Raw genomic sequence first — 27,608 nt, 5'->3', positions numbered from 1 at the left:
CTGAGGTTGGTTTTGAACTTCTGGTCTTCCTGCTTCCATTTCTCAAGTGGTGGGATTCCAGGTAGGAGCCACCATACCAGGCTCAAATACATTTTCTCCTGGGATCACAGTCGCCCAAATGAAGTTCAATCCCTTTGTGACTTCTTTTTTTTTTTAAATATTTATTTATTTATTATGTATACAATATTCTGTGTGTGTGTATGTCTGCAGGCCAGAAGGGGGCGCCAGACATCATTACAGATGGTTGTGAGCTACCATGTGGTTGCCTGGAATTTGAACTCAGGACCTTTGGAAGAGCAGGCAATGCTCTTAACCACTGAGCCATCTCTCCAGTCCCCCCTTTGTGACTTCTGACTGAAGCAAGAGCCACAGAAGGCATTTCAGTTCACCTTCTCACGTTCCGGGGAAGATCGTGTCTTCTTTCCCTCTTTCCAAAGAGCTGAGACAGAAGCACAGTGTTCCATCTGTACCCATTAGAAAGGATGATGAAGCTCAGATTATCCAAGGTCACTACAAAGGCCAGCAGATTGGCAAAGTGGTCCAAGTAGACAGGAAGAGATACGTCACCTACATTGAACGGGTGCAGCTAGGAAAGGCTAACGTCACAACTGTCCATGTGGGCATCCGCCCCAGCACGGTGGTTATCACCAGGATAAAGCCGGACGACAAAGACCGCAGGATGATCCTGGAGCCAGGTGGTGGTGGCGCACGCCTTTAATCCCAGCACTCAGGAGGCAGAGGCAAGGAAAGCCAGGTCCTGACAAGTAGGGAAGGAGAAGGGCAAATACATGGAAGAAACGACTGGGAAGATACAGAAGTGGGGGTGTTTCATACATAGTTTTCATTAAAAACTGCTTAAGTTTTTTTTTAAAAAAGTATTTTTTCGAGTCGTGACCCAGCCTCAGAGGAAGCAAGATGTGACTGCCTCACGGAAAAAGGTACCAAGCCACATGGCTAACATAGACAAGAATTACAGGCTAATATAAATTATAAGAGTAATAAGAAACCTGAGCTAATAGGCCAATCAGTTTATAATTAAAAGTGTTTTTCCTTATAGATGTCACTGAATTAATAATTTAGTTATAGAATTTACTTCCACATTCTTTGACTAATGCTCATTAAAGAACAGATATTTTAGAATGGCTTACAAACTTGATGAACTAAATTAGCTATCTCAAACAATTACAGGGACCAGGGACCAGGGATATTGCTCAGTCACAGAGTTCAAGTGTGTGGATTCAGGAGCCAGAACAAAAAAAACCCAACTAAATAAAAAAACACCTCAATTAAAAATACTGTCTACTTGAGTCTATTGATCTCTAAATAGTGTGAGGGCACAGGTCCCACAATGCCTTCCCCAGCAGCCACGGCCTCTTGAAATCCTTACTCTAGCAGATTACAGAACACTTCCAAATATTTCTTAAAGCCAGTCATTCGTCCTTACCCCATGTTAGCTCATGCTGCTGGATGTCTTCATTTCCTCCTCTCGGAGCTGCAAATGTGGACACACAGGCCTCCAAGGAAAGGTTCAGAATGAGGTTAAGAAGTTGAGCCCAGACCTCCAAGGGTTATCTCCCAGGATTGTGAGCCTACACCACCTGCCCCCAGTGGCAGCTCTCAGGAAGGTCCATAGACGATACTCCATATCCCACGCGAGCTTTGAACTTGGCTATGTGGTGGAGGGTGACCTTGAGCATCTTCTGATCCCCCCTGCCTCCATCTCCCCTGAGTTAAGAGACATTACACCTGATTTATGTAAGGTTGAGGACTGGAATCAGGACCTCATGCATGCTACGGAAAGCACTTTGCGTACTCAACCCAAAACATTGCGTTAGAGTACTTTATTTACTGTGTGTGTGTGTGTGTGTTTGTGTCATGGGTTGGGGGGGGTCAGAGACAGCTAATAGGAACTGCTTCTCTCTTCCCACTTTGTGGGTCTCCGGAACTCTAGTCGTCAGGTTTGGAGACAACTAGTAGGCGTGGTCATCATCTAGTAGGCCCAAAACTTTGTTTTTTGAATTATGATATTCCTTCTATATGGTCGTGGTCTGTAATCTCAGATTTAAGAGGTGCAAGTAGGAGGATCATGAGTGGGACTTTGCTACGTACTGATACCAGCCTGGGACGTTTTGTCTCAAAAAAGAAAATGTGATGAAAATATGCATCAATACAGAGTCACCATTGATAAATAGCAATAATTGCTGTGGCACATTCTGTACTGGTGGGGCATGGCCTGAAGATTGCAGCCTCTCAGAGCACCATCGGGCCAGGAGGGGGCGCCCAGAGCGCGTATGCATCTCGAAGGATAGCGGGAGGCGAAGGAGGCACCGCGGGATACGGTGATTGGTTGGGGTGCCCAGGCAGTAAGCGCACCAGCTTGTGTTTGGCTGGAACGTGTTGCAGGCAACTCCAATTGGCTGGGCGGACCTCAGCGGGCTTCTGGATCTCGTTCCCAGGCTGCGGGCATCGCTCACTGGGCCCTGGGGTGGCAGCGGCGGCCAAGCTGGCGGCGCGGTGGCCCCGCTCCCGCTCCCGCTCGCACCCGCGGCGCGGCCGCGTGCACTCTCGGCTGAGCCGTGCCCGCGCGTCCCTGCCGCCCACCCCACCGCCCGCATCGTCCCTGCCGCACCCTCCGCTGCCCGGGTTACCTCCCGGCTTGAGCTCAGGACCGCCGCCGCCCTCGGCGCTCGCTCTGGCCGAGCTACCGCCGCTGCCCGCACTCCCGTTGCGCCCGGAGCTGCTGGCGCCCTGGGGCCCCGGGGTCCACCTGACGCTGCCGGAGCTGCCGCCCGAGGTCTGCGCGCCCGCGCCGCCCCCAGCCGCGCTCGCCCTGCAGGACCTGCCGCGCCTGCCCGCGCCCGCGCCGCCGCCTGCGCACCTGCCGCTGCCGCCGCTTCCCGAGGCAGCTATCGCTGCCATCCCGGGGCCCGTGGGCGCCCGCGGCCGGCCCCCGCTGATCGCCGAATCTCCCCCGCAGCCGCTGCCACCGCTGCCCACGCGGCCCTCATCCTTCACCCTGTTGGCGCCGCCGCTGCCCCGTGAGCCCTGGCCGCTCCCCGCCTTTCCCCCGCCGCTGCCGCCCCCGCCCCCGCCGCCCTACTTCTACCTATCGCCACCCTGCTGATCGCCTGGCCCCGCTGGGCTACAAGTGGGTGAGTCCGTGCCTGGACACCGGCAGGCAGGTTCGGAAGGCCGGGACAGACCTCGGTTGGGGACGAGAGAAGAGTTCCAGGACTGCAGCCAAGGCTCGGGAAGAAAGAGATAAACCTGACCTTCAGTTTAAGATGAGGGACGTCAGATGGGGCTAGTGACACACTCCTGTAACCCCAACATTAGGGATGCTTAAGCAGGGGGATCACGAGTTAAAGGTCAGCCTTTGTTACTTAGTGAGACCCTGTCTCAAAACACTTTTTAAAAAAAAGCTGTGCGGTGGTGGCACCTTTAATCCCAGCACTCGGGAGGCAGAGGCAGGTGGATCTCTGTGAGTTCGAGGCCAGCATAGTCTACAGAGCTAGTTCCAGGATAGGCTCTAAAGCTACACAGAAAAACCCTGTCTCAACAACAACAACAAAGATTAGGGACTTTTGCCACCCCTTCTCTAGCCCTCCAGTCTTGCAGCATCTCCCTTGGATATTTGAGAACGAAACTCATCTAAGTGCTGATAAAAGTAGCTGTTGCCTAAGGAAGAAACCCCGGTTAAAAGGATGACACCAACAGTTTGATTCTTTTTTGAGACAAGACCTCTTTGCTAAGGTAGTGCTGGCTGGTCTTGAACTCAGCAATTCGATTAACCTGTCAGCCTTCTGAGTGCAGGTGTTGTAATAGTCCGCAGCCACCAAGCTGGGCTTTGAGAACAGAATTTCAGATGCTGCAGCCAGTATCCAGAATGGCACGCTGTCCCCTGCCCAGGGTGTGTGCAAGGCTAAGGCCTTCCTTGCTTACCTTTGGAAACTCCCAAGCCTTATGAGTCAAACTGAAATAGATCCAAGGGTCCCCCAACCCCCAAGGGGTGATGATGGACAATTGATACTGGGCAAGAGGATCGCATAGAAGGTCATCCCCATGGGGAAAGAGAGCTCCAGGTAGATTCCTGAGTAGAAACTCCTCTCTCCTGCCTTACAAGCCTCTCACCCCCACACCGGTTTCTGTGCAGCCAGTACAACTTAATATAATGTTCTCTTTGTTCCACAGGTCGCCTGGGCTCAGGTAACCAAGTGGATGGCAGAGCTCTTCAGCCACTCAGGAGTGGTATCAGGAAGCCAGCCTTGACCTTGGGGGCCCTCTGAGAGCCCAGGTCCCGTCAGCAAGAAGATCAATTTATTAGGTTCCTGTGACTGCAATAAGGAGTTATGCAAACTAAGGGCCTGGGACAATAGGAATTTGTTCTCTTAACAGTGCTGGTGGCCAGAGGCCTAAAAAAGACTGACAGTGTCAATAGCAGCCAGAGACCGGCTCTGGCTTTTGCCTTCCTCGGCAGGACCTTGCTTGTCCTCTGGTGCTAGGAAAGGACTTCTATCATTGCCTTTCTTGAAGCCAGGTTGACTTCATATTGAGATCCTTCATTGAATCATGTTTGCAAAGATAGTTTATCAGCTAGATGTGGTGGCGCTCGCCTTTAATCCCAGCACTTGGGAGGCAGAGGCGAGTGGATTTCTGAGTTGATAGCCAGCCTGGTCTACAGAGTGAGTTCTGGGGTAGCCAGAACTATATGGAGAGACCTTTCAAAAAAAAAAAAAATTCAGTTCATACAGTCTAAGCCTTCTCCGTCAACCAGGCTACTTTGAACTTGGAGTCTGTTTCTGCTACCCAAGTAGCTGGGTTGCAGGATTGTGTTACCAAGCCTGGCTTAGGCCATGCCGGGGTCCTGCCTTCCTTCTGGTCTTCCCAGAAGACTTCTAGATCCTGTCCTTCACTGACTTGGGGCCCTGAGTGGTCTGTGAGCCTGTGGGCAGCAGCTGACACACTAACACTGCTACAGGAAGAAAGTATGCCTGTCTTCCCTGGTGACTGTCTCTCTGCTTCTTTGTGTTCCTTAGCGTGCTGCCTTCCCTCTCTCATGTGTCCAGCTCTTTTCTCTGCTCAGAAGCAGAAAGTATCAGGAGGGACAGTGAATGTATCTTTTAAAGACAACTAACTCTTGTAGGAGCGCACCAAACTGGAGAGCCGTATGCTGGAGGTTGAAAGCTGATCAAAACTGATAATAAAGTTAATTGTTACCCAGTCCGTGGTTGTGACCTATCCAGGTGTGCAAGTGAAACTACACCGCTCCTGGCAGAACACCTTTGTCTGAGACCGCATGGGGGTGGGAGCCTGGGCTGTTGCTCGTGGTGAAGGTCCCACAGCAGGGACCCCAGCACTAAGAAAGCTGCTTCACACAGAATCAAGTGCGTACACACATGCACGTTCATACATAGGAGAGAGGTTCTGTCCAAAGAACGGACAGGTCTTAGGGACCTCCCCAGGGGGTGTAAGGTTGGCAGGGGAAAGGAGCCACCTTACAGTCCACCACCCCTGCTGATGAACGGGCGCTCAGAGACCTGCTTTCCTGACCTGTTGAGGGAGCGGCAGACTAGAAATCAGGTGTTTTCTGTTGCCTGTATGTATACACAGCCTAGCCTTTTTAGTGCTCTGGGCTTGTTTCCTATCTATAGTAAGTGACTAGTGAGCTGCTGAGAATTGTGGGCTCTTCAGTTTTGTTTTAGTAGGCATTGAAGGTTCAGGAGCTAAGGAACTGGCTCCTCTAACCATAAAGCCAGGTGGGCCCTCAGGCTCCTCGAAAGGCAATGGGGGTTGTAGCCTGAGGTCCCCTTTGAGGAGAGCAAATTAACCCACCTAGGCCACATTCAGGTAAACTGAATCCTGGCTTGTGATGAACTCAGCCCAGACAAAGAATGTTGTTTAGTTACTTTAGATGGGATGGGGGGTGGGGCACACCTCCGTTTCCTCAAGCAATTAGAGCATGGGGGAAAATTCCTCATACCCTTCCTAGTCTGAGGAGAAGGGCTCTGGGGATCCCGGAGGACCTGTTAAAGTCTCATTGAGATGGTAACTGCTTAAAGGGGCCCTACCTCTCCACATCAGTGTTACTGTGTTCCAGTCCAGAGGTCCAAACTTTAACCTTTTAGTTCCCAGGACTCAACTGACTCTCCTGGTCTCAGATAGACCAGGAGATAACATAAGGCAACTCTAGGACTACCCAGGAAGCCTCCAGGAAAGCCAAGGGCTTCCTTGTAAGCAGACTTTTGCAGCTTGGCCTAGAGGCCCCCAAGGAACAGCACCCAGTCCTTCAGGCTTCTGGAATGTGGGGGTTCTTCCCCACATTTACTGTCCCCTCCCAGACCTGAATGGAGCTTGTGTTAGAAAGAATCAGTGGAAGACTTGCTGCCTGAGCCGCTTGAGGACCAGTCCAACCACAAGGGGAGGTGCGTCCCTGTCTGCAACACTTACTTCCCTGTGGTGGCAGCGTGGGTGCTGGGTGCTCCGTGCTATGTTTCTAGATAGAAGATAAGGGAGCACCCCACACTTTGGGGCCACCACGAAATTGGGGACCTTTTGGCCTCTGCTCCCTGAGAATGCTTACTGTTTTCTTCTTTCTTTCTTCCTTCCTTCCTTCCTTCCTTCCTTCCTTCCTTCCTTCCTTCCTTCCTTCCTTTCTTTCTTCCTTCCTTCCTTCCTTTCTTCCTTTCTTCCTTTCTTCCTTTCTTTCATCTTTTGTTTGTTTGCTTGTTTGTTTTTGAGATGAATTTCTCTGCGGAACAGCACTGGCTGTCCCAGAACTCACTCTGTAGACCAGGCTGGCCTTGAACTCACACACGTCTGTCTGCCTCTGCCTCTGGGAATACAGTTTGCAATGCCACCGCCCAGCTGAGAATGCTAACCCTTAATGGGTTGTGTACTACCACACACAACTCCGTCAGGGGGTCTAGAACTATCTGTAGCAATGGTGGGCTACCGGGCAAAGCCTTCTATCGGTTAGCCAACTCTCCCAATCTTGGATGCAGAACTTAGTCCTCAAACTCAAAATATCCAGGGCCAACCAACCATGGTGAGTTTGCCTCCAACACCCAAAGGTTAGACTTTGTCTACTGCTGGGGAAGACACTCCAGGCTTGGGGCTGCAGAGGGTAGAGTTGGTGGCCCCTAGACCCAAGCTTGCAACAGTCTCAGACACCTAACCAAACCTGTGTGACCAGATTCCTGGAGGCCCCTGGAAGGCTTCAGAGGGAGTCTCTAGGCAGGCTGGGCTCTATTAGCCTTGCTTTGCAGCCACTCCCTCATAACCTACTGTGAAATCCCTGCCCCAGGAGGCAGATGAGCTGGGCAGGTCTGACCCCATCTGCAGAGTGCTGGAAACTGGCCATTGATCTAAAGAGTCTCCTAGTTCTGACTTGGAGACCACAGAAAAGCCATCTCCGTTGGCCACCAAATGGCTCGGTGTGTAAAAATGTACTTGCCAACAAGCCTGACCATCTAACTACTGGGACCATGAAGAGGAAGAAGAGCAGCACCAACCGCTGCAAATTGCCCTCTGACCTCCTCACACATACAGTGATACCTGGGTGCTCACATACACACAACCTACACAAGTAAAATTTAGCAAGACTGTATCAGCTTGGAGGCTAGAAAGAGTTCTGAGTGTTCTGAGAAGCAGTTCTGTTCCCAGCACATATACCGATTGGCTCACAACCACCTGTAACTCTGCTTCCAGGAAGCTGATGCCTCTGGCTTCTGCAGGCACAGCACTCATGAGCACATATCCACACATACTCCTTCCCACAAAATTAGGATTTTTATTTTATTTTAGACAGGGTTTCTTTGTGCAGCCCTGGGTATCCTGAAACTCGCTCTGTAGACCAAGCTAGTTTCCAACTCAGGGATTCACCTGCCTCTGCCTCTGGAGTGCTGAGATTGAAGGTGTGCACCACCACGCAGGGCAGAAAAGAACCTTCTAAAACTCTGGGCTCTGAGAAGGCATCTCAGCAGAGAGAGGTAGATGGGTGGCCCCAGCCCACTTTCCAGACCAGGTGACTAGCATGGGCCTTAGTCTGTTCATTTGGTGGGAAAGGTTCTCAAATTTTGGAGGTCACAGAAGTGATGAGCGCACCACACCCTGGGTTCCAATACCCAGCTTCAATAGACAGCGAGCATTGAGATGCCTAAACTGGTAAAAGGTTCTTGCTGCCAAACATCATTACCTGAGCTCCATCTCCATGCCCCAGATGATAGAAAGAGAACTGACTCCTGCAAGATATCCTTACACACGCACGCACACGCACACACACAAATACACTCACACAAATACACACACACACAGTGGTGTAGACATAGTAACTAAGAAAAACTTTAGCCTGGAGGCCCATGCCTTTAATCCCAACACTTGGGAGGCAGAGGCGGGTCTCTGTGAGTTCAAGGCCAGCCTGGTCTATAGAGCAAATTCCAGGACAGCTGGGGCTACACAGAGAAACCCTGTCTCAAAAGACCAAAAACCAAGAAACAAACAACTTTATAAAGGCCTAAAAACACAGTAGGGGAACACCTAAATTCCTAAGTGTGTGTGTGTGTGTGTGTCTGTGTGTGCGCGCGTGTGCAAATGTGCATACCTTCCAGCCCTGCTCAGATGAGTGTTTGTTGTCCTTTTGGGTGTGGTAGCACATGCCTTTAATCCCAGAGCCCCAGAGGCAGAGGGAGGCAGGTGTGTGAGTTCAAGGCCAGCCTGGTCTACAAAAAGAGATCCAGGACAGCCAGGGCTGTTACACAGAGAAACCCTGTCTTGGAAAGAAAGGAAAAAAAAGAGGTTGAGGTTGTCCTAAACTGTATCTTGAGATCTTACTTTTCTGAAGGAAAAAAAAAGGAAAGGATTGTCTATAACCTGGTCTTTTCTCAGTGCTGGAAATGGAACACGTTCCCTACCTGAGTCATACCTCACCTCCATCCCTCCCTTTCATTAGTGCATAGCGTTTACTCTCCAATATCACAGGTGTCTAGATGACATTTTCATAATATATTATCATGTAACCTTGCTAATACATACTCCTTTTCTTGCTTAAAAGTTTTATGTGGCCAGGCACCAGCACTCGGGGAACAGAGGCAGGCAGCTCTCTGTAAGCTCGAGGACAGCCTGGATTACTGAGCAAGTTCCAGGACAGGCTCTAAAGCTATGCAGGGAAATCCTGTCTCGAAAAAAAACAAAAACAAAAGCAACCCCCTCAAAAGATTTATGTGTATGTGGGTGCAGCTGAGTATATACAGGATCCAGGATTAGAGGTATTGGTATATGTCAGCACACCAGGCCTCTTTTTTTTTCCTTTTGTTTGTTTACTTGGTTTTTTTTTTTTTTTTTTTTTTTTTTTGAGACCGGATTTCTCTGAGTAGACTTTGCTGTCCTGGAACTAGCTCTGTAGTGCAGACTGGCCTCAAACTCACAGAACTCCACCTGTCTATGCCTCCCAAGTGCTGGGATTAAAGGCATGCACCACAATGCCTGGCTTTTCTTATCTTTTAGAAGACAGAGTTTCACTGTGTAACCCAGATTGGCTTTGAACTCTTGGTGATCCTCTACTGTGTCAGAGTCTGGAGTGCTGAGATTGGCATAAGCTATTATGTCCTATCTGTTTGTGTGTGCGCATGCAAAGTTGTACTTGCCTGTGGATGCTTGCACACACGTGGAAGTCTGTTGACATCGGGTGTATTCATTATTCCCCCCCCCTCACACACACACACACACACACACACACACACACCAGCTTAGCCTTGAACTCACAGAGATTCACCCATCTCTGCCTCTTGAGTGGTAGGATTAAAGGCAGGCATATGCCACCATACCTGCAAGGGTTTTTTTTTTTTTTTTTTTTTTTGCTTTGTTTTATTTCTAGCAGACAGGGTTTCTTTGTACAGCCCCTGGAACTTGCTCTGTAGACCAGGCTGGACTTGAACTCACAGACGCGTCTGCCTGCCTCTGTCTCAGGAGAGCTGGGATTAAAGGCATGTTCTACTACTGCTTGGCTTGAAACACCTCTGGACTGTGGCCGGAGAGATTGTTCAGTGGTTAAGACCACTCTTTCCAGGTTTGATTCCCAGTACCTACCTGGTGGCTCACAACTACCTGTAATGCTAGTTATAGGGAATCTAATGTTCTCTTCTGGCCTTTACAGGAACACATGTGCAGATATACATGCAGGCGAAACACCTGGGGTTCAGGTTGCTGGCCTGGCCTCTTTTTTTTTTTTTCCTTCCTTCCTTCCTTTCTTTCTTAACCCTAATAGTCTTCAGAAGCTGAGCATCATGATACACACCTTACTCTTAGGGTTCAGGAGGCAGAGGCAGGCAGATCTCAGTAAGGTCCCAGCCAGTCAGGGCTATAACTCTGTCCAAAGTGAAAAAAGAAAAAGAAAAAGGCCTCAGAAGTTCTTAGCCTGCAGAAGGGCATTGCTCATGACTCCCATGACCTCCCTGAAATGTGCACATATTGGCAGGATTGCGGTCCCTTGTGGAACGCAGGATCTAAGTTTTCTCAACTCAGTCTCGGGCCCAAAGAGGTTAAGACACTTAGTCCTCCCTAGTCACCCTGGTAGGATCAGAATTTGAGCTGAAATCAGGCAGCATTCTGTGAATGGAGACACTAAGGGACCGGAAGTCAGGGCTCAGGGACCTGACCCCTTTACCCACCTCCGTAGTGTCTGGGCTTGGCTGGCTATTCATGTAACTATCAGAAGTCCCTATCCCGGAGTCCCCTCCTTGTCCCTTCTTGCCCCAGGCCCCTTTCTGCCCCTCCCCATCGCCACAACGGGCTCTTTATCACCAGGCCACTAGGGACTTCCAGCCGCTCGGCTCAGCCCCCTAGTTTCGGCAATGGGGGTGGAGTGGGAACACCTGAGCTGAGGTAGGATCGTATGCGTGTGTGTATTGGTGGGTGGGGGGGGGATGTAGTTTTCTAGGCCGTTGCCTTGGTAATGCCACCTGAGCTGGGCGCCAGGCACCTGTTGTCTGGGAAACTGTAGGCGGGGCCTCTCCCCTAGGAGCTGCCGGGGTTATTGAACTGAGACTGGAGACAGATCAGATTCCAGAGAGTCCTGAAAGGGTGGGGGTGGAGAGGGGTACGATGATGGATAATGGGGGGATGTTTTCCCCACAGAGTGAATTAGACAGGTGGCAAAGAGGGCGCAGGCTCGGGCTGAGAACTCATCGGCTCATTTCTCTGTTCCAAGCCAATAAATTGGCTCCTCTCGTCCCTTTTCTGTGTGTCCTGTCTTCCCGGAATTCCTTTGATCCCGGGTTTCCACTTGGTCTTGCCACCCTACCCGAAACCTGAGGGCCCCCATCCCACCCCCTTTTCACCATTGCTCTGGTTCTGTTACCCAATGGTAGCCTCTAGGTCCCTTGCCCGGCTCCTCCCCTACCTAGGCCTTAAAACCCCGCCTGCAACCAGCGCCCTCAGATGCCCCAGGTGACACCTCACAGTTCTGTTTTGAGACAAGCAGTGTACCAGCCGAGAGGACTTCAACCGAGAAAGGACAGGAGTAGCCAGCAGAGAGGACCGCGGCTGTTCTGAGTCCATGGCAGATTTGGAGGGTCTCTGATGGGCCACAAGCGATCCTGCTGAGCAAGACCTAAGGACGTCTTTGTAGTCAGTGAGTATCAGACGTGCGAGGCCCGCCAATGTGAGGTCTGTCCTGGTCTGAGTGCAACAGATTCACCTCCTGAGCTGTGAGGCCCATCCCGAACTCGAACTCCGCTCCCCCAACCCCGTCGAGTGCGTGATTCAGGCTGAGAGCTGAGAAGACCTGAGGAGCAGATGGCTTCAACTGGTCTTGAACTCCTTGGCATGACCCTAGCAGTGCTAGGCTGGCTAGGGACCCTGGTGTCCTGTGCCCTGCCACTGTGGAAGGTGACTGCCTTCATCGGCAACAGCATCGTTGTGGCCCAGGTGGTGTGGGAGGGGCTGTGGATGTCCTGTGTGGTCCAGAGCACTGGCCAGATGCAGTGCAAGGTGTACGACTCACTGCTGGCGCTACCCCAGGACCTGCAGGCTGCCAGAGCCCTCTGTGTTGTTGCCCTCCTGCTGGCTTTGCTGGGCCTGCTGGTGGCTATCACAGGTGCCCAGTGCACCACATGCGTGGAGGACGAAGGTGCCAAGGCCCGAATTGTGCTCACTGCAGGGGTCCTCCTTCTCCTCTCCGGCATCCTGGTACTCATCCCTGTCTGCTGGACAGCCCATGCCATCATCCAGGATTTCTATAACCCACTGGTGGCTGAAGCCCTCAAGAGAGAGTTGGGGGCCTCCCTCTACCTGGGCTGGGCAGCAGCGGCACTGCTCATGCTGGGTGGAGGGCTCCTCTGCTGCACATGTCCCCCATCCCATTTCGAGCGGCCCCGTGGACCCAGGCTGGGCTACTCCATCCCCTCCCGTTCAGGTGCTTCAGGACTGGATAAGAGGGACTATGTGTGAGGCTTCCCCCAGAAGCTGGAACGGGCAGCCTTATGCCCAGGCATTGGGCTTTGCCCTTGCATCTCTCATCAACCTCATGCGCCGCTCACTTCTTTGTTTGGTTAAGACTTGGCTCTAGAAGAATCTCAGCTGGTCTGTCTTGAGCCAGCCCTTTGCAGTGGTTGCAACCTTGTGAATGCGCCAAAGCTACTGGGTCCCCTGGCCCTTCCCTGACTCCCAGGGTATTGCTGTGGTTTTCTCTCCTGAACTGACTTAGTCTCTTCTCTGTTGAATTCTGCTTTACCCCAAGAACCTGGACCTCAGCCTCCTTGCCTTCAAAATAAGATGTGCACTGTGACCTAACAGCCCAACCACCGCCTGAGTCCAAGCTGCTCCGTGCCCTACCCACTCCCCAACCTGAGCTGGGAATAAAAGCACATTGTAACTGCGCTTCCTCTGATCTGTGGAAAGACATGGGGGTGCGGGGTGCTCCAGGTTCCAGCCAGCAAGCTTACTTACTGGCTTAGAATATGGGGTCTGAGCCAGAAAAGCTTGGAATTGATTATGGAACTGCCACTTCCCTCTAGTTACGCTTGTACCAAATACTAAGTGACATCAAAGGCACATTAAAAAAACCATGTTTTATTTAGTAAAATGTGTGGGCAGGGAAATGTACAAGGTTAGAGAAACAGGGGTGGAGGGTCTACCACACAGCTGGGACCTGATCTGGGGGAGAATGGTAACTTTGGTAACGGGATGTAGGGGCCAAAGGTTGGAAGACTTGGAGTAGAAAATTCTTTGGTAACTTATCACCTGCCCTTCCAGGACTGGGAACTCTTGAAACAGGCCATCTTGGGGTTCACAAAGGCCAGATTCACAGGTGGTCTCAAAACAGGTTCCACAGAAGATGCCCAGAGTGAATAAAGACACAGACTAAAAGTGTCACCCCTCCTGATGCACGACCGAAATGCCAACAGCAGAGGCAGGCAGAGTCCGGACTTGGGTTGAGGCAGGAAAACCAGAGCCTGGTGTCTCAAAAACAGATGGAGCCAACCCTAGGGGCAGGGTATCACACAGCTCATTGGTAGAGTGCTTGCCCCCCAAACTTTTGGGGCCCCAGGTTCAATATCCGCTACTGCAAAAGAAAAACAAGAAAAACAACCCAAAACTCCTAGGCATCGTTTCTTGATGGCTCAGCTCAGGGTCCTCAGGTTCCCTGGCCAGTAGAGCCTCACTCCCCGGTAAGCATCAGACATAATTCTTGGTGGGGTATTCAGAGGGTCCCCGAATGGCCGAATGTGGGGCAGATGTAGAGTAACGGGCCATGTAATGGCCAGGTCCCCGGGGCCCCCCAGAGGAGCAGGCACAGCACAACAGCCCTCCACCCAGCAGCAAAAGGCCAGAGGCTGCCCAGCCCAGATAGAGGGAGGCCCCCAGCTCCCGCTTTTGAGCATCAGCTACCAAGGGGTTATAGAAGTCCTGGATGACAGAGTGGGCAGTCCAGGAGACAGGAATAAGGGTCAGGACACCGGAGATGACAAAGGTGATCCCGGAGATGAGCACCAGTCGAGACTTGGAATTCTTGTCTTCCACACAGGTAGTGCATTTGGCTCCCGCGAGGTAGACCAGCAGGCCAAGCAGGACCACGAGAAGGGTGACGACACAGAGGGCTCTAGCGGCTTGTAGGTCCTGGGGTAGCGCCAGCAATGAGTCGTACACCTTGCACTGCATCTGGCCAGTGCTCTGGACCACACAGGACATCCACAGCCCTTCCCACACCATCTGGGCCACAACGATGCTGTTGCCGATGAAGGCTGTCACCTTCCACATGGGTAGAGCACAAGACACCAGGGCGTTGACCCAGCCAAGCAGGGTCAGGATGATTCCCAAGATTTGCAGACCGGCAGAGGCCATGATGAGGTTGAGGGGCTGTGTAGCGTGGAAAGATGAAAACAGGAGTGTTAAAGTGTGGCAGGCCCAGATGTTCTGTACCTTGGCAGTTGGCTACTCTGTCCTGCAGTGTGGGTTAGATACATTTCCTGGGCCAATCAAAAGTAAAACAAGAATTTAATTTTTCCTTAGCCTGTGATACGCAAAGCACAAAATCCTGTTGTTTTTTGTGCAGGTGACAGGAAATAGGACAAAGCTAAAGCGCGGGCCAGTGCAGTGACAGCTGCTTTCTCGGACACTTATTTTATTTGAGACAGGGTCTAATGCATCACAAGCTAGCTGAGGATGACCTTGAACTTCTAACCCTCCTGCTTTCAACCCTGAGTGCTGAGGTAAGGCCTCACCCAGATAACGCAGCGCAGGTGACTGAACTCAGGGCCGGGCAAGCCCTCTACAAACTGAGAGGCATCCTCAGGTACAGTTTATCAGGTGAGCAGGGTGTCACAAAGAGGGTGAAATGTCAGGGGTGTAATTTTGGGACGGTCTGGCTCTAACTACAAGTTTCAGGTCCAACCTTATCACTTCAGCCCTCAGGTGAGAACTCAAGCTTCCTCCCACCACCCAGGCTCAAATGGAAACCCCCAGCTCCGCTCTAGGCTCCAGTTCAGGTGGATCTAATTCCTTGAAATCCCAGGCCTAGCCCTCCCCCACACTCCAGGTACCTCTTCCCAATCGCTGGGAGTGGCTGGAGGCCCTTCCAGGCCAGGCTCAGCACACCCTGGAGGGCAAGAGAGAGGAGGAAAAACAAACCCTTTCACCCAAAAGCAGATTTTTCTAGGCTACCAGCGATTGTCAGTCCAGCCTCCACCTCTAAGGGTCAAGGTTCACGCCCTAAAGATGGGAGCATTCTTTTGAATTTTACACCAAAGGCCATGCTTCCTTCCCTCTCTGGACACAGCTTCCCAAGGAGCTAAAATTCAAGACCCCCAGTGCTTTCTGTGACAGGCTGCACCTGTGTCCTTCACGTCGCACTTCACATTGTTGGCGCTGAGGGATCAGTTCTGCTCGGCGCCAGGCTGTGGCTCCCCATTACCCTGGATTCTAAGTGTGCACCTTGCACCTAAGAATGGCATAGGCCCCTTTCGACTCCTCTCCCTTGCAGTCTCACGCTGGAGACCCGAGTTAAGATCTGGAGAGACATCCGCCTCTTCTTCTTCTTTTTTTTTTCATCCGCCTCTTCTTATCTCTGTCTCTTTCCACTTACCGAGTACTCCCTCAGCTTTGTCCGAGGGCGTCTGTAAGGCTCGGCCACCCGGAGCTGGCCGGTTATCTATCAAGCCTAGAAGTGCGCGACCAGGAGGGGCTTAATGGCGGCGCCCGAAGCTGGGTCCGCGCCTGCAGGTGAGGGGGAGGGGAGTCCCGCCCCAGAGAAGCCAAGCAGGTGGAGGAGGGGCGTCCCGGGTTTCGGTGCCTTTGTCCCAGGGAGGGGGAGGGGCGCTTAACTTTTCCCGGGCCGCGGGGACTCGATCGCCTCGCGGGGCTCGATGCACCACTTTCTACCTAGGGACTTGAGGACCCAAGTGGCTGCCGCTAGGATCGAAGTTCCAGCTCTCTGCACACGCCCGCCCGCACGCACCCTGCCACATCCCCTGCTTGCACTTCTCCACACTTGCCCCAGGCTCACCTGCAAGAGACCGCAAAGATTCCCAAGTCGAAAGTAGGGACGAGGGCGGAGGCAAGGGGTCTTAAAGTCGCAATTACGTCACTGGACCACCTCCCTCTGGGAGGGGCAGACACCCCCCCCCCCACGACCGCAGCCGGGTGCCTTAGTTACTGGCGACTCCAAAGTCAACACCTGCTACCCGCTGAGTTGTGACTTGAGAATTCACTCAACTTTTCATAGTCCGTCTCTCACTTTGCAAATGGAGACAAGTCTGCATGTAAGTCCTAAGGTACAAATTAAAGGGCACATGGCGGGGGGCGGTGTGTGGCTGTCATACTGCGTACCTGTGATCAGAAGAGGGCTAGCAATGGTTCTGGTCTTCTATTCTGCCGGCCCCGGGGATCGAACTCCAGATTGACAGGCTTGGCAACAGGCCTCCTTAACCGCTGAGCCATCTCGTTTTGTTATACCCTCGAGGCCCTTAAGAAAGCAGCATGTGGGTCTGGAAAGATGACTCACCAGTTATGAGCCTTTCTGCTCTTCCAGGTCACCGGTTTGTTTTTTTTTTTTTTTCCACTCAGCTTATAAGCACCTGTAATTCCATCTTTAGGAGATCCGTTGCCCTCTCTGGACGCCAGGGATACTCATACACATGTGGCGGGCACACACGTACACAAAAATAAAATAAATCTTAAAAAAAATAATGTAGCGTGCAAAAACTCGCACATACTACAAATGTAGTGCTGTTTACTGATACAGGAGAATTCGGAGATGGAGACTAGCCTGGGCTACAAAGCAAGATTCTGCCTGACAAAACCAAAGAAACCAAAGAAGTCTGGATATGGTGGCGCCTGCCTGCAATCAAGCACTTGGGAGGCGGAGACAGAATTGTTTCGAGTTTGAGTCTAGTCTGGAATACAGTATGAGACCCTGTCTCAAAAAACAAACAAACAAAGCCGGGCAGTGGTGGCGCACGCCTTTAATCCCAGCACTCGGGAGGCAGAGGCAGGCGGATCTCTGTGAGTTCGAGACCAGCCTGGTCTACAAGAGCTAGTTCCAGGACAGGCTCCAAAACCACAGAGAAACCCTGTCTCAAAAAACCAAAAAAAAAAAAAACAAAAAAAACAAACAAACAAAAAAAAAACAAGCAAAAAAAAAAAAAACACCAAAAAATCAAAGCAAGCGAACATAAAGGCTGTGTGCACAGAGCTCAGTTGCTTGCCTGGTGGTTCCACCCCAGAACTGATTGAAAAGTAATAGATAATTTATTTCTTTTTACTTAAATTTTTTTTTTTTTTTTTTGGTTTTTCGAGACAGGGTTTCTCTGTGGTTTTGGAGCCTGTCCTGGAACTAGCTCTTGTAGACCAGGCTGGTCTCGAACTCACAGACATCCGCCTGCCTCTGCCTCCCAAGTGCTGGGATTAAAGGCGTGCGCCACCACCGCCCGGCTTAAATTTTTTTTTGTAATTGTTTTATAGCTGATTTTCCCCGCTCCACACCCTTGGGACTAAGGCTCGCAGAGGGTGGGTCAGGGTAAACGTCTTCGCGACGTCCTAAACACTCGAAGGGACTGTCTCGATTGAATGGCTCCTTAGCAGACTGCTTGCTCTCGGCACGCAGTGGATATTGGGGCGGGCAAAGGCAAGGGCTCCGCCCCGGAAGGCGGGGGCGGGGCGGGGCGGGGCGGGGCCCCAGCCCTGAGACTTGGCCCGCGGATAGTGGGAACAGACTGCTGTTGCAGCGGGACCGGCAATCATGGCTCTGGGTTGGCCGCGGCCTCTGCCGCAGATCCTCGTGCTGGGACTCGGGTTGGTTCTGATACGCGCCGCGGCCGGGGAACAAGCACCAGGTATGCTTGGCTCAGAGGACGGTGAACCTCGGACTTTGGGGTGGTCAGGAATGGAATTTGAGTGCCTGGGGATCTGAGTGGAACCGGGTAGAAATGGGGTTCTGGGATCCATGGTCTTTAGGCAGTGTGTTTCAAGTGGTGAAGATCTCAATCCACTCCAATCTTTATCCACAATCCGAGTCTCAGTTTCGCTACCTGTTCAATCAGGTGCGGGGTCTTCTGTCTCAAAAGTTCGAGCCAGAGTAGAGAGAGAAAGTAAACTTCGAGGGAAGGACGTTTGTTTTGTGAAGTGGGCATGCCCTCAGCCTGGTCTGTGATGGAATCTGACCAGTCCCGATAGCTAGGAATCACGAAGGGGTACTGGGGTCTTTGCCCTCTATACCATGTGGGGGTGCCCCTTCCATCCGGTGACTTCAATGCCTAGTTATGCGGGAGGAGGGACTGGGGTCGGGCCCAGTGCCCAGGAGTGAGTCACACTGGCGGTGGGGGGAGGATATCACCCCCCCCAGTCGGGCGCTACCGGACCCCCTCCCGCACTGCCGTGTCTCGGTCAGGCGGTGCGGTCACCTGTGAGGAATGCGGGGGTGTGGGGGGGCGATGGTGACTCACGTTATTTGAGCCGACTGACCCTGACCTCAGCCCCCAGAATAGCCGCGCCCAGCCGCCAGCTTCTGACTTGCAGCCCCCTCCCCAGGCACCGCCCCATGCTCTAGCGGCAGCTCCTGGAGCGCGGATCTCGACAAGTGTATGGACTGCGCTTCATGTCCATCGCGACCGCACAGCGACTTCTGCTTGGGATGTGAGTGGGGGCGGGGCCGGTGGCAAGCGGATCCTAAAAGTGGGTAGAGGGTTGCTGGGGCGTCGAAAAGGATCTAGGAAGTCAGGGAAGACGGACGGGGAAGGGGCTTCTATCAGGTTGGGGAACACTGTGTGGGGCAAAACTTGAGACTCCCTTGAGGGCGGACTGGCTTCCCAAGGGCAAGATCTGATTTGCGTCCTGGCCACTAGGCGCAGCGGCACCTCCCGCTCCCTTCAGGCTGCTCTGGCCCATTCTGGGAGGCGCTCTTAGTCTGGCCTTGGTTTTGGCGCTGCTTTCTGGTTTCCTGGTCTGGAGACGGTGCCGACGGAGAGAAAAGTTTACTAGTAAGTGACCTCCCCACCCTCACTCCTCCCACCTCCCCCATCACTTCCCTAAATGTCCCCTAATCATGACAACCCCACTTCTTATCTTCCAGCCCCCATAGAGGAGACTGGTGGAGAGGGCTGCCCAGGTGTGGCACTGATCCAGTGAGGAGCACTCGCGCTGGGTCCCACTCATCGTCCATCCATTCATTCTGGAGCCAGTCTGGCCTTCCAGACACAACCCGAGCCAGACTCTTCCAACCACAAGGGGGTGGGGTGAGGTGGTGATTCACCTCCAAAGACTGGGCTTAGGGCTCAGGGGAGTCTTCCAAGGTGTCTAGATTGCCCTGTCTCTGGTTCCAGGGCAGAGAGCCGTAAGCTGGGTCACAAAGCGACACAATACTAAGGAACTGCAGCATTTTGCACAAGGGGGTCTTTTGCTCTCCCCAAGTCCTGGAGGCCTGACTGACTTGAGGGACAGACACACTAGGTCCCACCCACTCCGATGGGCTAAAATTCAACTAACACTGAGTTTCAGCCCTGGAAGTGGGTCAGATTTAAGGACCTGTTCTTAACACTAAGGAGGCTGGCCCTCTGGGAGGGCTGGCCCTAATACAAACACACACACACAACCCATCCTCTAAAAGGGGGGGGATATTTATTTTGGGGATAAAGTTTGGAGGGGAGGGAGAATTTATTAATAAAAGAATCTTTAACTTTAAATGGTTTGGAGTATGGCCTGATCCCTAGCTTGACTCCCCAGAACTGGAGGAAGGGAGGGAGTCAGTTGGCCACTGCGGGGGCGGGGGGGGGGGTGAGGCTCTGACTCATACATTCTCAATGCCTGGAGCCCGGCCTGCCAGGACCTGGCTTGCCTTCACCGTTTTCCAGGGAAGATTTTGAGGAGGAAACCCCAGCATCCAGCACTCCACCCTCCTCAAAGGCTGTTGAGAAACCTTCAACTTCTCAGAAATCTTTATTCACTAATAGGGTACACTTTCCCCTTCCCAAGCTGCTGCCCCTCCCATTCAGGGTTTCTCTGAGTTCAGTATCATCTATCCTGTTACAGGGGGAAGGACCTCTTCCTTCTGGGGGGGGTCGGGGTTGGGGTTGCTGATCTTTGTTGTCCAGGAACAAGGTGGGGAGGGACACTGGCCGTCAGCACTTAGAGCTCCATGATGTCCCCAGCTGGGGATGCAGGGTAGAAGGGACTGGGGGTATCCCCCAGCCTCAGTAGCCTGAGGGCCTCAGGGATCAGGCTCCCAGGATAGCGCCAGAGAAGCAGCTCTGGACAAGAGCTCCTGAAAGAAGAAAAAAAAGACAGTGAAACTATGGGGCAGAGGCTGGCCTGGCAGAGCCACCTCCTACCAGGTCCAGGTCCCCTGGAGCCAAAGATGGAAAACAGCACAGAAGTTGGCTAGAAGCTAAAAATAGCGGGATGAAGCAGGGTATGAGGAGGGGCCCTGACGACTGCACGGGATCCTCTAGAAGGCCCCGCAAGGGGAGGTGCCTACCTGAGTGGTGGCAGGACCTGGGGGAAAGTCACAGGGGGACTGCAGTAGGGGTGGTCATTATGTAGGCTGAGTCGAGAGAAGTGGGTGGCCATGTTCTCCTCGGAAAGAAACTGCTTGTGCAAGGGCTCCCTGGGGGAAAGACCAGAGAGGAACAGAAGCAGGGATGTTGAGGGTGGAGGCAAACTGATGAGGAGGACCAAAGGTGACATCTCAGGGGACCCATCTGCTCCCAAACGTAAAGCTCCTTCTCCAGGGGTCTCCGTGCTCATGGGCACAGCTCCAAGGAGAGGGGAGCTGGGAAACCGAGCCAGGTGTAGCCCACTCTCTTGGCTCCTTCCCGAAGATCTGCCCTCCTAAGCCTGCAAAGTAAGCCAGGATTCCAGAATCAGTCTGGTCTGTGTGGCCTAAGCCACCTTCCTCTCCCAGGCCGTCATCCACCAGGCTACCTCGGAAATTCTGACCGTGGCTTCCCAGCTCCAACACAAGCTCGAGCACCACGGTTTCCTGCACCACCTCGCCTCACTTCCCAGGATCACCCTGACCGGCCCTGGGTCCCCAGCCAAAGCTCTTGCCCTCCGTTAGTCCGGCCCACCCAGGAACTGCTTACGCACCTGGCGTCCAGGCCGCGAGCCACCCCAGTGGTGGCCCGTGGGTCCCGACTTGGGGGGCCTCGCTCCAGGGGCTGTTGTAGGATCATTACGTTTCAGGGTCCTGCAGATAGAGGGGTGGGATCCAGGCGGCAGAGGCGGAGCCTGTGAGGGCGTGGTACAGCGCGAGGGGCGGGGCCACCGGCGTGCGCACCGGAGACGTACGACGCAGGCGTGGAAGGCGAGCAGCGCGAGGTTAGAAGGCGGAACGGGCCGGCGGGATGGGGGAGGGGATTCGGCGTAGCTGGACAGTCCCGGACGTTATTTAGCGTAAGGGTGCTTCGCGGAGCTCTCCTAGGTTTCGGTGGTTCGAGACCATACGGGCCTGCCGCCTTAGTTGTTGAACGGCAGGCAGTGCCAGGTCCTGGGGCGCAACGAGAAGAGCCACTCTCAGGCACGTAGGGATTCGAAAGGTTCTGTCGAGCGTCGAGAGGTTGTGTCGCGCGTAGAGCCCTCTGGGAGTTGTAGTTCCGAAGATGGAGCACGCCGCACCGTCCCCGGTGCCTATGGGTCAGGTGAGTCGAGTGTGCGCACAGTGCCTTCTGGGGTTTGTAGTCTTGCCCTCACCGGGTGGCCAAGGAATACTCCAGGATGCCCAGTGTAGGTAGGTGGTTTGTGGAACTCGGACTCTGACCCCCAAAATAGTGATCCCCGATCTTTGGGATCTAGTAGGGAGAGTCATAGGGATTAGATGTCAGTACATTTTACACTTTACAAAAAAATTTACACTTTTTTAAAAAATTTAGCGCCATTAGATGTGGTGCCTCACACGTTTAATCCCAGCACTGGGGAGGCAGAGGCAGGCAGATCTCTGAGTTAGAAAATTAACCTGCTGCATAGCGAGTTCCCAGTTATCCAGGGCTACATAGTGAGGCCCTGTCTTAAAAAAAAAGTTAATCATTCATGAGCCTTTTTTTTTTTTTTTAAACCCAGGGCCTTGGGCATGGTAAGGACATGCTCCATTGTTTATTTACACTCCAGCCCAAGACCTGCTTATTGTTTGTGAGATAGTCTTTTTTTTTTTTTTTTTTTTTTCGAGACAGGGTTTCTCCATAGCTTTTTTGGTTCCCGTCCTGGAACTAGCTCTTGTAGACCAGGCTGGTCTCGAACTCACAGACATCCGCCTGCCTCCGCCTCCCGAGTGCTGGGATTAAAGGCGTGCGCCACCACCACCCGGCTTTGTGAGATAGTCTTATGTATCTCCAGCTTACTTTGAACTTTGCTATATAATGGAGAATGATCTTGTTCCTCCCGCCTTTATCTCCCGAGTGTTATGGGCTATTGGGTGTGCCATAATGCCCAATATATACAGTGCTGGTGCTCAAACATGGGACTTTGGGTAAGAATGGGCGTTAGCGGTTGGAGAGATAGGCGAGGACCCAAGTTTGGTTCCCAGCACTCAAGTTCCAAAGCTTGTAATTGCTTATAACTCCAACTCCAGGGGATTTGAGTCCTCTGGCCTCTGTGGACACCTGTACTCTCTTGCACACACTCCCATCACACACGTATACACATAATTAAAATAAATCTTTAAAAAGAGCACGAACTGGGGGTGGCAGTGCATCCCTTTAATCCCAGCACTTGGGAGGCAGAGAGAGGCAGATGGATTTCTTGAGTTCAAGGCCAGCCTGGCTGGTCTACAGAGTGAGTTTCAGGACAGCCAGGGGCTACAGAGAGAAGCCCTGTTTCCCCCCCACACACACACACCCAAAACAAAAACAAAGAGAGAGAGAGCATGGTCTACCATTTGAGTAGTTACCTTCAGCCTCAAGGGCCACTTTATCTTTTTCTTTTGGAAAGCTCAGCTTTGCCCAGGGGTCAAAGAAGGACCCTGAAAAAGTAGCTGCTGTGTTCCTGGTGTCTGCACACCTGTGACCCTGTCACCTAGGATGTGTGGTTGTTTCTCCTTTCAGTTTTCAGTAAACCTGTTTTTGAAAAAAAAAAAAAAACAAAGTTTCACGAAGTACATCGGGCTGGCCTGGAACTCAGAGATCTGCCTGCCTCTTCCTCTCAAGTGCTGGGATTAAAGGCGTGCGCCACCACACTAGGCCCACTTATTTTCTTGTAAGATTTATTTATTGTTTTATGTCTATAAGTGTTTTGCCTACATGTTTTATGTGTGCTATGTGTGTTTATGGTATTCTCAGAGGCCAGATGAGGCGTCACAGGGGCCGGAGACATGGCCAAATGGTTAAAAGCACTTGCTGCTCTTCCAGAGGTACCAAGTTCAGTTCCCAGCACCCATATAGGAATGGGTTTACAAATGCCTGTAATCCAGTAGGCCAGCTTGATCTACATAGAGAGTTCTGGGAAAAAGAGGATGCATGGGATAATAGGTAATTTAGTGTGAACTTATTCACACTAATAATAGTAATAGAGTAAATACTTGTAAGCTATTATTATGGACAATTTACACTAGTATAATTTCTTGTATATTGATACAAGTTCAAATTATATTTGTTATTTCTGTTTACAATATTTGTACACCTGTGCAAAGTTATTTTGTCATATTGTATGCATGCATGTTTCTACCTCTAAGACATTTTGTATATTGACACAATTTTAGGATATATTTATCATATTGCATTATATATTTCTACCTCTGATCAGGATATTTATACATTGATACATTGTTTACATTTTGATGTCATTGTCCTGTTTTACTGCACAGTTGTTTAAAGATTGTTTAATATTCTGATATGAAGTCTTAATTTTTAAGTTATATAGGTATTAAGTATTATAGGTCAATAGTCATTCATATTTGTTAGTCAGACTAGTTAGGTTCTTTAGATACAGAGAGATTGTATTCTGCATAGAAAGGTAACCTTCAGTCACTTCAAAGATCTGTAGAACATGGCATCTAAATAACTTAGGATTCTGCTGATGTGAGACAGGATTGCTTTCACAGCAAGAGGGCTTTTTATGAGACCCTTTCTGGGGGTTGGAGAGATGGCTCAGCAGTTAAGAGCACTGGCTGCTCTTCCAGAGGACCCAGGTTCAAGTCCCAGCACCCGCATGGCAGCTCACAACTGTCTGTAGCTCCAGTTCCTTATACAGACAAAACACCAACGTACATACAATAAAAGTAAATAATTTAAAAAAAAAAGGGCAATGGTGGCGCACGCCTTTAATCCCAGCACTCGGGAGGCAGAGGCTGGTGGACCTCTGTGAGTTTGAGGCCAGCCTGGTGTATAAGGGAACCTTTCTGGGGAGGGGTGACATCAGATCTCCCGGATGGCTGTGATGCCGGTGGGTTCTCGGGGAGGGGTGACGTCAGATCTCCCAGATGGCTGTGATGCCGGTGGGTTCTGGGGCAGGGTGACGTCAGATCTCCCGGATGGCTGTGATGCCGGTGGGTTCCGGGGCGGTCCTCTGCAGTAGTGCAGCACATTCACCTGCTGAGCCATCTCCCAGACACATCCCCCACTCCGTTTTTTAAAGATTTTTATTCACTTAGTTTTTTGAGACAGGGCCGACATATTTCAGGCTGGCCTGGAGTTTGTCATGGAGTGGAGGAAGTCCTCCTGCCTGCACCTCCTGAATGCTGGGAGCACAGGCCACAGGTGTGTGCTTGCTTTATGCAGTGTGCAGGGCTGGGGAGTGAGCCTAAGGCTTGGTGCATGCTAATCAAGTGCTCTCGCAACTCAATTACACCCTCAGACATGTGTGTGTATGGGAGACTATCTCATGTAGCCCAGGTTACCCTTGAATTCACTATATAGCTGAGGATAATCTTGAATTACCACTGACCCTCCTACCTGCACCTGGCAAGTGCTGGGATCACCGTTGTGCACTACCCCATTTTACAAAGCTCTTATATTCCCTAGTTTAGCTCGTTATAACAGACTTCCTGTTAGGTCAGCTGACAGGAGAGGCTTGGTGCTTGCTCTAAGTCCTGAGCACTGTGCCTCAGTTCTCCCTTTCACACTGTCCTGGACCCGCTGTTGTATGGGGTGCTACCAGTGGTTGTGACTGAGAAGGGCTGGAGTCTGCAGGATGAGGCCCCAGCATCCCAGACTCTCATCTTCCCTCTTCCCACAGGCTGAGGTCTTTCAGGCTCTGCAGCGACTGCACATGACCATCTACTCCCAGAGTGTCTCACCCTGTGGGAAGTTCCTGGCAGCTGGCAACAATTATGGGCAGATTGCCATCTTCAGGTACCCCTTCCCTCGATTCCCACCACACATGAGCCCGAGCACTGGTGCCTTCTGGGATTAATGCTCTCTGCTTGACTCTTGGCTCCTCCCTCCCCACCTTTCTTTCAGTTTGTCTGCTGCCTTGAGTTCAGAGGCCAAAGAAGAAAGCAAAAAACCCATGGTGACCTTCCACGGTGGGTGTAGCTGTTGGGTGTGGTTCAGGAGACCTCAGGATAGAGATGGGGACACAGGGCTCATTAACATTTTCTGTGTCTCTTTAGCCCACGATGGGCCTGTCTATAGCATGGTCTCCACAGATCGGCATCTCCTTAGTGCTGGCGATGGGGAAGTGAAGGGCTGGCTTTGGGCGGAAATCCTCAAGAAGGTGAGGAGTCGGGAGCCTGGTGACAGGCCGGGCTTCCCCACCTGGGGAGGTTTGAGGCTCATTCAGTGTTTCCTCCTACGTTTCTCTGAAGGGCTGTAAGGAACTCTGGCGTCGTCAGCCGCCATACAGGTGAGCAGGGACCATGTTGGCAGAGGGCATGTGAGGTCACAGACACTACCTGTGTGATTCTGACGCTTCTCCTCCTCCACCTAGGACCAGCCTGGAAGTACCTGAAATCAACGCTTTGCTGCTTGTCCCCAAGGTCTGAGTTCTTTGTGACCTTTCTAGGCCAAACATTGCTCCTCTACACTTTCTCCACCCTGATGGACACTGACCTTCCGCTCTCTCCTGCTTCCCCACAGGAGAATTCACTGATTCTAGCCGGGGGAGATTGCCAGCTGCACACTATGGACCTGGAAACTGGGACCTTCACAGTGAGTGAGGGTCTGCAGCCAGGGCAGGTCGGGGCCAAACGTTGTATGCTTCCTGGGTCTCCCTCTGAGCCTTCCCTTTTCCCTGCAGCGGGCCCTTCGGGGCCACACAGACTACATCCACTGCCTGGCACTGAGGGACCGCAGCCCTGAGGTGCTGTCTGGTGGTGAGGATGGAGCCGTGAGGCTTTGGGGTAAGGAAACGTCCATTTAGTAAGAAAGTAAGCTGGGTCTGGTGGCGCACACCTTTAACCCCAGCACTTGGGAAGCAGAGGCAGGAGCACCTCTGAGTTAGAGGCCAGCCTGGTCTACAGAGTGAGTTCCAGGACAGTCAGGGCTGTGTAGAGACTCTGTCTCCAAAAAATAAATACATAAAAAAAAAAGGATAAGTGGGGGTGGGGCGTTGTGGCTCATCAAGAGTCCTGGTGGCTTTATTTCCACACAGATCTCCGTATAGCCAAAGAGGTTCAGACCATTGAAGTCTATAAGCATGAGGTGAGGAGAGACCCACGCCCTTGTCTCCTTAATTCTCCATCCTCCAATGTCCTCAACTCCTCTCTCCTTTCCAGGAGTGCTCGAGGCCCCACAATGGGCGCTGGATTGGATGTTTGGCTACTGACTCAGACTGGATGGTGAGCTGGGCAGTGTGGGATCGAGTGACCACTAAAGTCCATGACTCACAATGACTGGGGCCTGCTACCTTTCTGCCTAGGTCTGTGGAGGCGGCCCAGCTCTCACCCTCTGGCACCTCAGGTCCTCCACGCCCACCACTGTCTTTCCCATTCGGGCACCGCAGAAGCATGTCACCTTCTACCAGGACCTGGTGAGACCCTCTGTCTTGATTCTGTCACCCTGTGCCGTGCCCCTGCTTAGACCTGACCCCTGAACTCCTCTTTGTCCTCCACAGATCCTGTCTGCTGGCCAGGGCTCTTGTGTCAACCACTGGCAGCTGAGTGGGGAGCTTAAGGCCCAGGTGCCTGCTTCTTCCCCAGGGCTGCTCAGCCTAAGCCTCAACCAGCAGCCAGCAGCCCCAGAGTGCAAGGTGGGTCCTTGGAACGGATGTGAGAATCTCAGGGGGCCTATGGGATGGGTGGGTCAGCCATGTCTTCCTGGCTTTTTAGGTCCTGACTGCTTCAGGCAACAGCTGTCGAGTGGATGTCTTCACCAACCTGGGCTACCGTGCCTTCTCCATGTCCTTCTGACATCAGGATCCTCCATCTCAGGAGCTGGAGTTCACTGTGTTTTGGGATAGGAGTTGCCTTATGTTAGCCCAGGCTGGCCTGGAACTCACTTTGTGGCTCAGTTTGGTCTCAGACCTTGAGCAGTTGATAGAACATTGCGGAAGTGCTGAGATTTGGGCCCGTGAGCCACGGTGCTCAGCTTTTTTTTTTTCTGTCAAAATAAAGTTTTAGGCTTTTCTTGTTTGCATTTTCTACCCAAGAATGGAGACCAAGTAAATGTAGTGATGTATATATTACTCTGACTTATCCTTACATATCAATGCCCACCCCCAACCCTGTCACACAGGGCAGAAGCTGAAGCTTAGAA

General features: G+C 52.1%; 5 protein-coding genes across 6 annotated transcripts; 3 read left to right on the top strand and 2 right to left on the bottom strand.

Moving 5' to 3' along the window:
- Positions 1-11,790: 11,790 nt before the first annotated feature.
- Cldn9 (claudin 9) lies at positions 11,791-12,444 on the top strand. Its single transcript, XM_057776193.1, has one exon. It carries the CDS (start codon positions 11,791-11,793, stop codon positions 12,442-12,444), a length of 654 nt encoding a protein of 217 aa, XP_057632176.1.
- A 1,227-nt stretch (positions 12,445-13,671) lies between these two features.
- Cldn6 (claudin 6) lies at positions 13,672-14,337 on the bottom strand. The gene has a single exon (XM_057776284.1). It carries the CDS (start codon positions 14,335-14,337, stop codon positions 13,672-13,674), a length of 666 nt encoding a protein of 221 aa, XP_057632267.1.
- Positions 14,338-17,695: 3,358 nt separating this feature from the next.
- On the top strand, positions 17,696-19,632 carry Tnfrsf12a (TNF receptor superfamily member 12A). The gene is made up of 4 exons (XM_057776115.1): positions 17,696-17,825; positions 18,520-18,624; positions 18,834-18,968; positions 19,061-19,632. The coding sequence occupies exons 1-4, from the start codon at positions 17,732-17,734 to the stop codon at positions 19,114-19,116; spliced, it is 390 nt and encodes a 129-aa protein (XP_057632098.1). The 5' UTR covers positions 17,696-17,731; the 3' UTR covers positions 19,117-19,632.
- Positions 19,584-21,296, bottom strand: Hcfc1r1 (host cell factor C1 regulator 1). Its single transcript, XM_057776116.1, has 3 exons — positions 21,073-21,296; positions 20,462-20,590; positions 19,584-20,248 (listed from the first exon to the last, which is right to left on the bottom strand). Exons 1-3 carry the CDS (start codon positions 21,156-21,158, stop codon positions 20,113-20,115), a joined length of 351 nt encoding a protein of 116 aa, XP_057632099.1. The 5' UTR covers positions 21,159-21,296; the 3' UTR covers positions 19,584-20,112.
- Positions 21,297-21,309: 13 nt separating this feature from the next.
- Positions 21,310-27,513, top strand: Thoc6 (THO complex subunit 6). Of its 2 annotated transcripts, XM_057776113.1 has the most exons (14): positions 21,310-21,623; positions 24,566-24,671; positions 25,150-25,265; positions 25,374-25,438; positions 25,526-25,629; positions 25,721-25,758; positions 25,843-25,891; positions 25,992-26,063; positions 26,152-26,254; positions 26,506-26,555; positions 26,630-26,692; positions 26,773-26,883; positions 26,968-27,102; positions 27,182-27,513. In XM_057776113.1, the coding sequence occupies exons 3-14, from the start codon at positions 25,183-25,185 to the stop codon at positions 27,260-27,262; spliced, it is 954 nt and encodes a 317-aa protein (XP_057632096.1). In that variant the 5' UTR covers positions 21,310-21,623; positions 24,566-24,671; positions 25,150-25,182; the 3' UTR covers positions 27,263-27,513. The 2 variants fall into 2 exon arrangements, with proteins under 2 accessions (XP_057632096.1, XP_057632095.1); XM_057776112.1 differs by lacking the exon at positions 24,566-24,671.
- Positions 27,514-27,608: the final 95 nt, after the last annotated feature.

The sequence above is a fragment of the Chionomys nivalis genome, chromosome 7 (genome assembly GCF_950005125.1).
Source record: "Chionomys nivalis chromosome 7, mChiNiv1.1, whole genome shotgun sequence".
Taxonomy (NCBI): Eukaryota; Metazoa; Chordata; class Mammalia; order Rodentia; family Cricetidae; genus Chionomys; species Chionomys nivalis.
Note: the sequence above shows the minus strand (reverse complement) of the source record. Positions and strands in the feature narration are given on the sequence as shown.

What these genes read in the sequence shown, in the direction of transcription:
- Thoc6 (XM_057776112.1), top strand. Translation starts at nt 21,585, where the DNA reads ATGGAGCACGCCGCACCGTCCCCGGTGCCTATGGGTCAG. An exon ending in ACCCATGGTGACCTTCCACG is followed by an intron (nt 25,439 to 25,525) that starts GTGGGTGTAGCT and finishes GTGTCTCTTTAG; the next exon opens with CCCACGATGGGCCTGTCTAT. An exon ending in TGGAAACTGGGACCTTCACA is followed by an intron (nt 26,064 to 26,151) that starts GTGAGTGAGGGT and finishes TTTTCCCTGCAG; the next exon opens with CGGGCCCTTCGGGGCCACAC.
- Tnfrsf12a (XM_057776115.1), top strand. Translation starts at nt 17,732, where the DNA reads ATGGCTCTGGGTTGGCCGCGGCCTCTGCCGCAGATCCTCGTGCTGGGA. An exon ending in GGCCGGGGAACAAGCACCAG is followed by an intron (nt 17,826 to 18,519) that starts GTATGCTTGGCT and finishes CCCCCTCCCCAG; the next exon opens with GCACCGCCCCATGCTCTAGC. An exon ending in CAGCGACTTCTGCTTGGGAT is followed by an intron (nt 18,625 to 18,833) that starts GTGAGTGGGGGC and finishes CCTGGCCACTAG; the next exon opens with GCGCAGCGGCACCTCCCGCT.
- Hcfc1r1 (XM_057776116.1), bottom strand. Translation starts at nt 21,158, where the DNA reads ATGATCCTACAACAGCCCCTGGAGCGAGGCCCCCCAAGTCGGGACCCA. An exon ending in GCTCGCGGCCTGGACGCCAG is followed by an intron (nt 20,591 to 21,072) that starts GTGCGTAAGCAG and finishes TCTTTCCCCCAG; the next exon opens with GGAGCCCTTGCACAAGCAGT. An exon ending in CAGGTCCTGCCACCACTCAG is followed by an intron (nt 20,249 to 20,461) that starts GTAGGCACCTCC and finishes TTCTTCTTTCAG; the next exon opens with GAGCTCTTGTCCAGAGCTGC.
- Cldn6 (XM_057776284.1), bottom strand. Translation starts at nt 14,337, where the DNA reads ATGGCCTCTGCCGGTCTGCAAATCTTGGGAATCATCCTGACCCTGCTT.
- Cldn9 (XM_057776193.1), top strand. Translation starts at nt 11,791, where the DNA reads ATGGCTTCAACTGGTCTTGAACTCCTTGGCATGACCCTAGCAGTGCTA.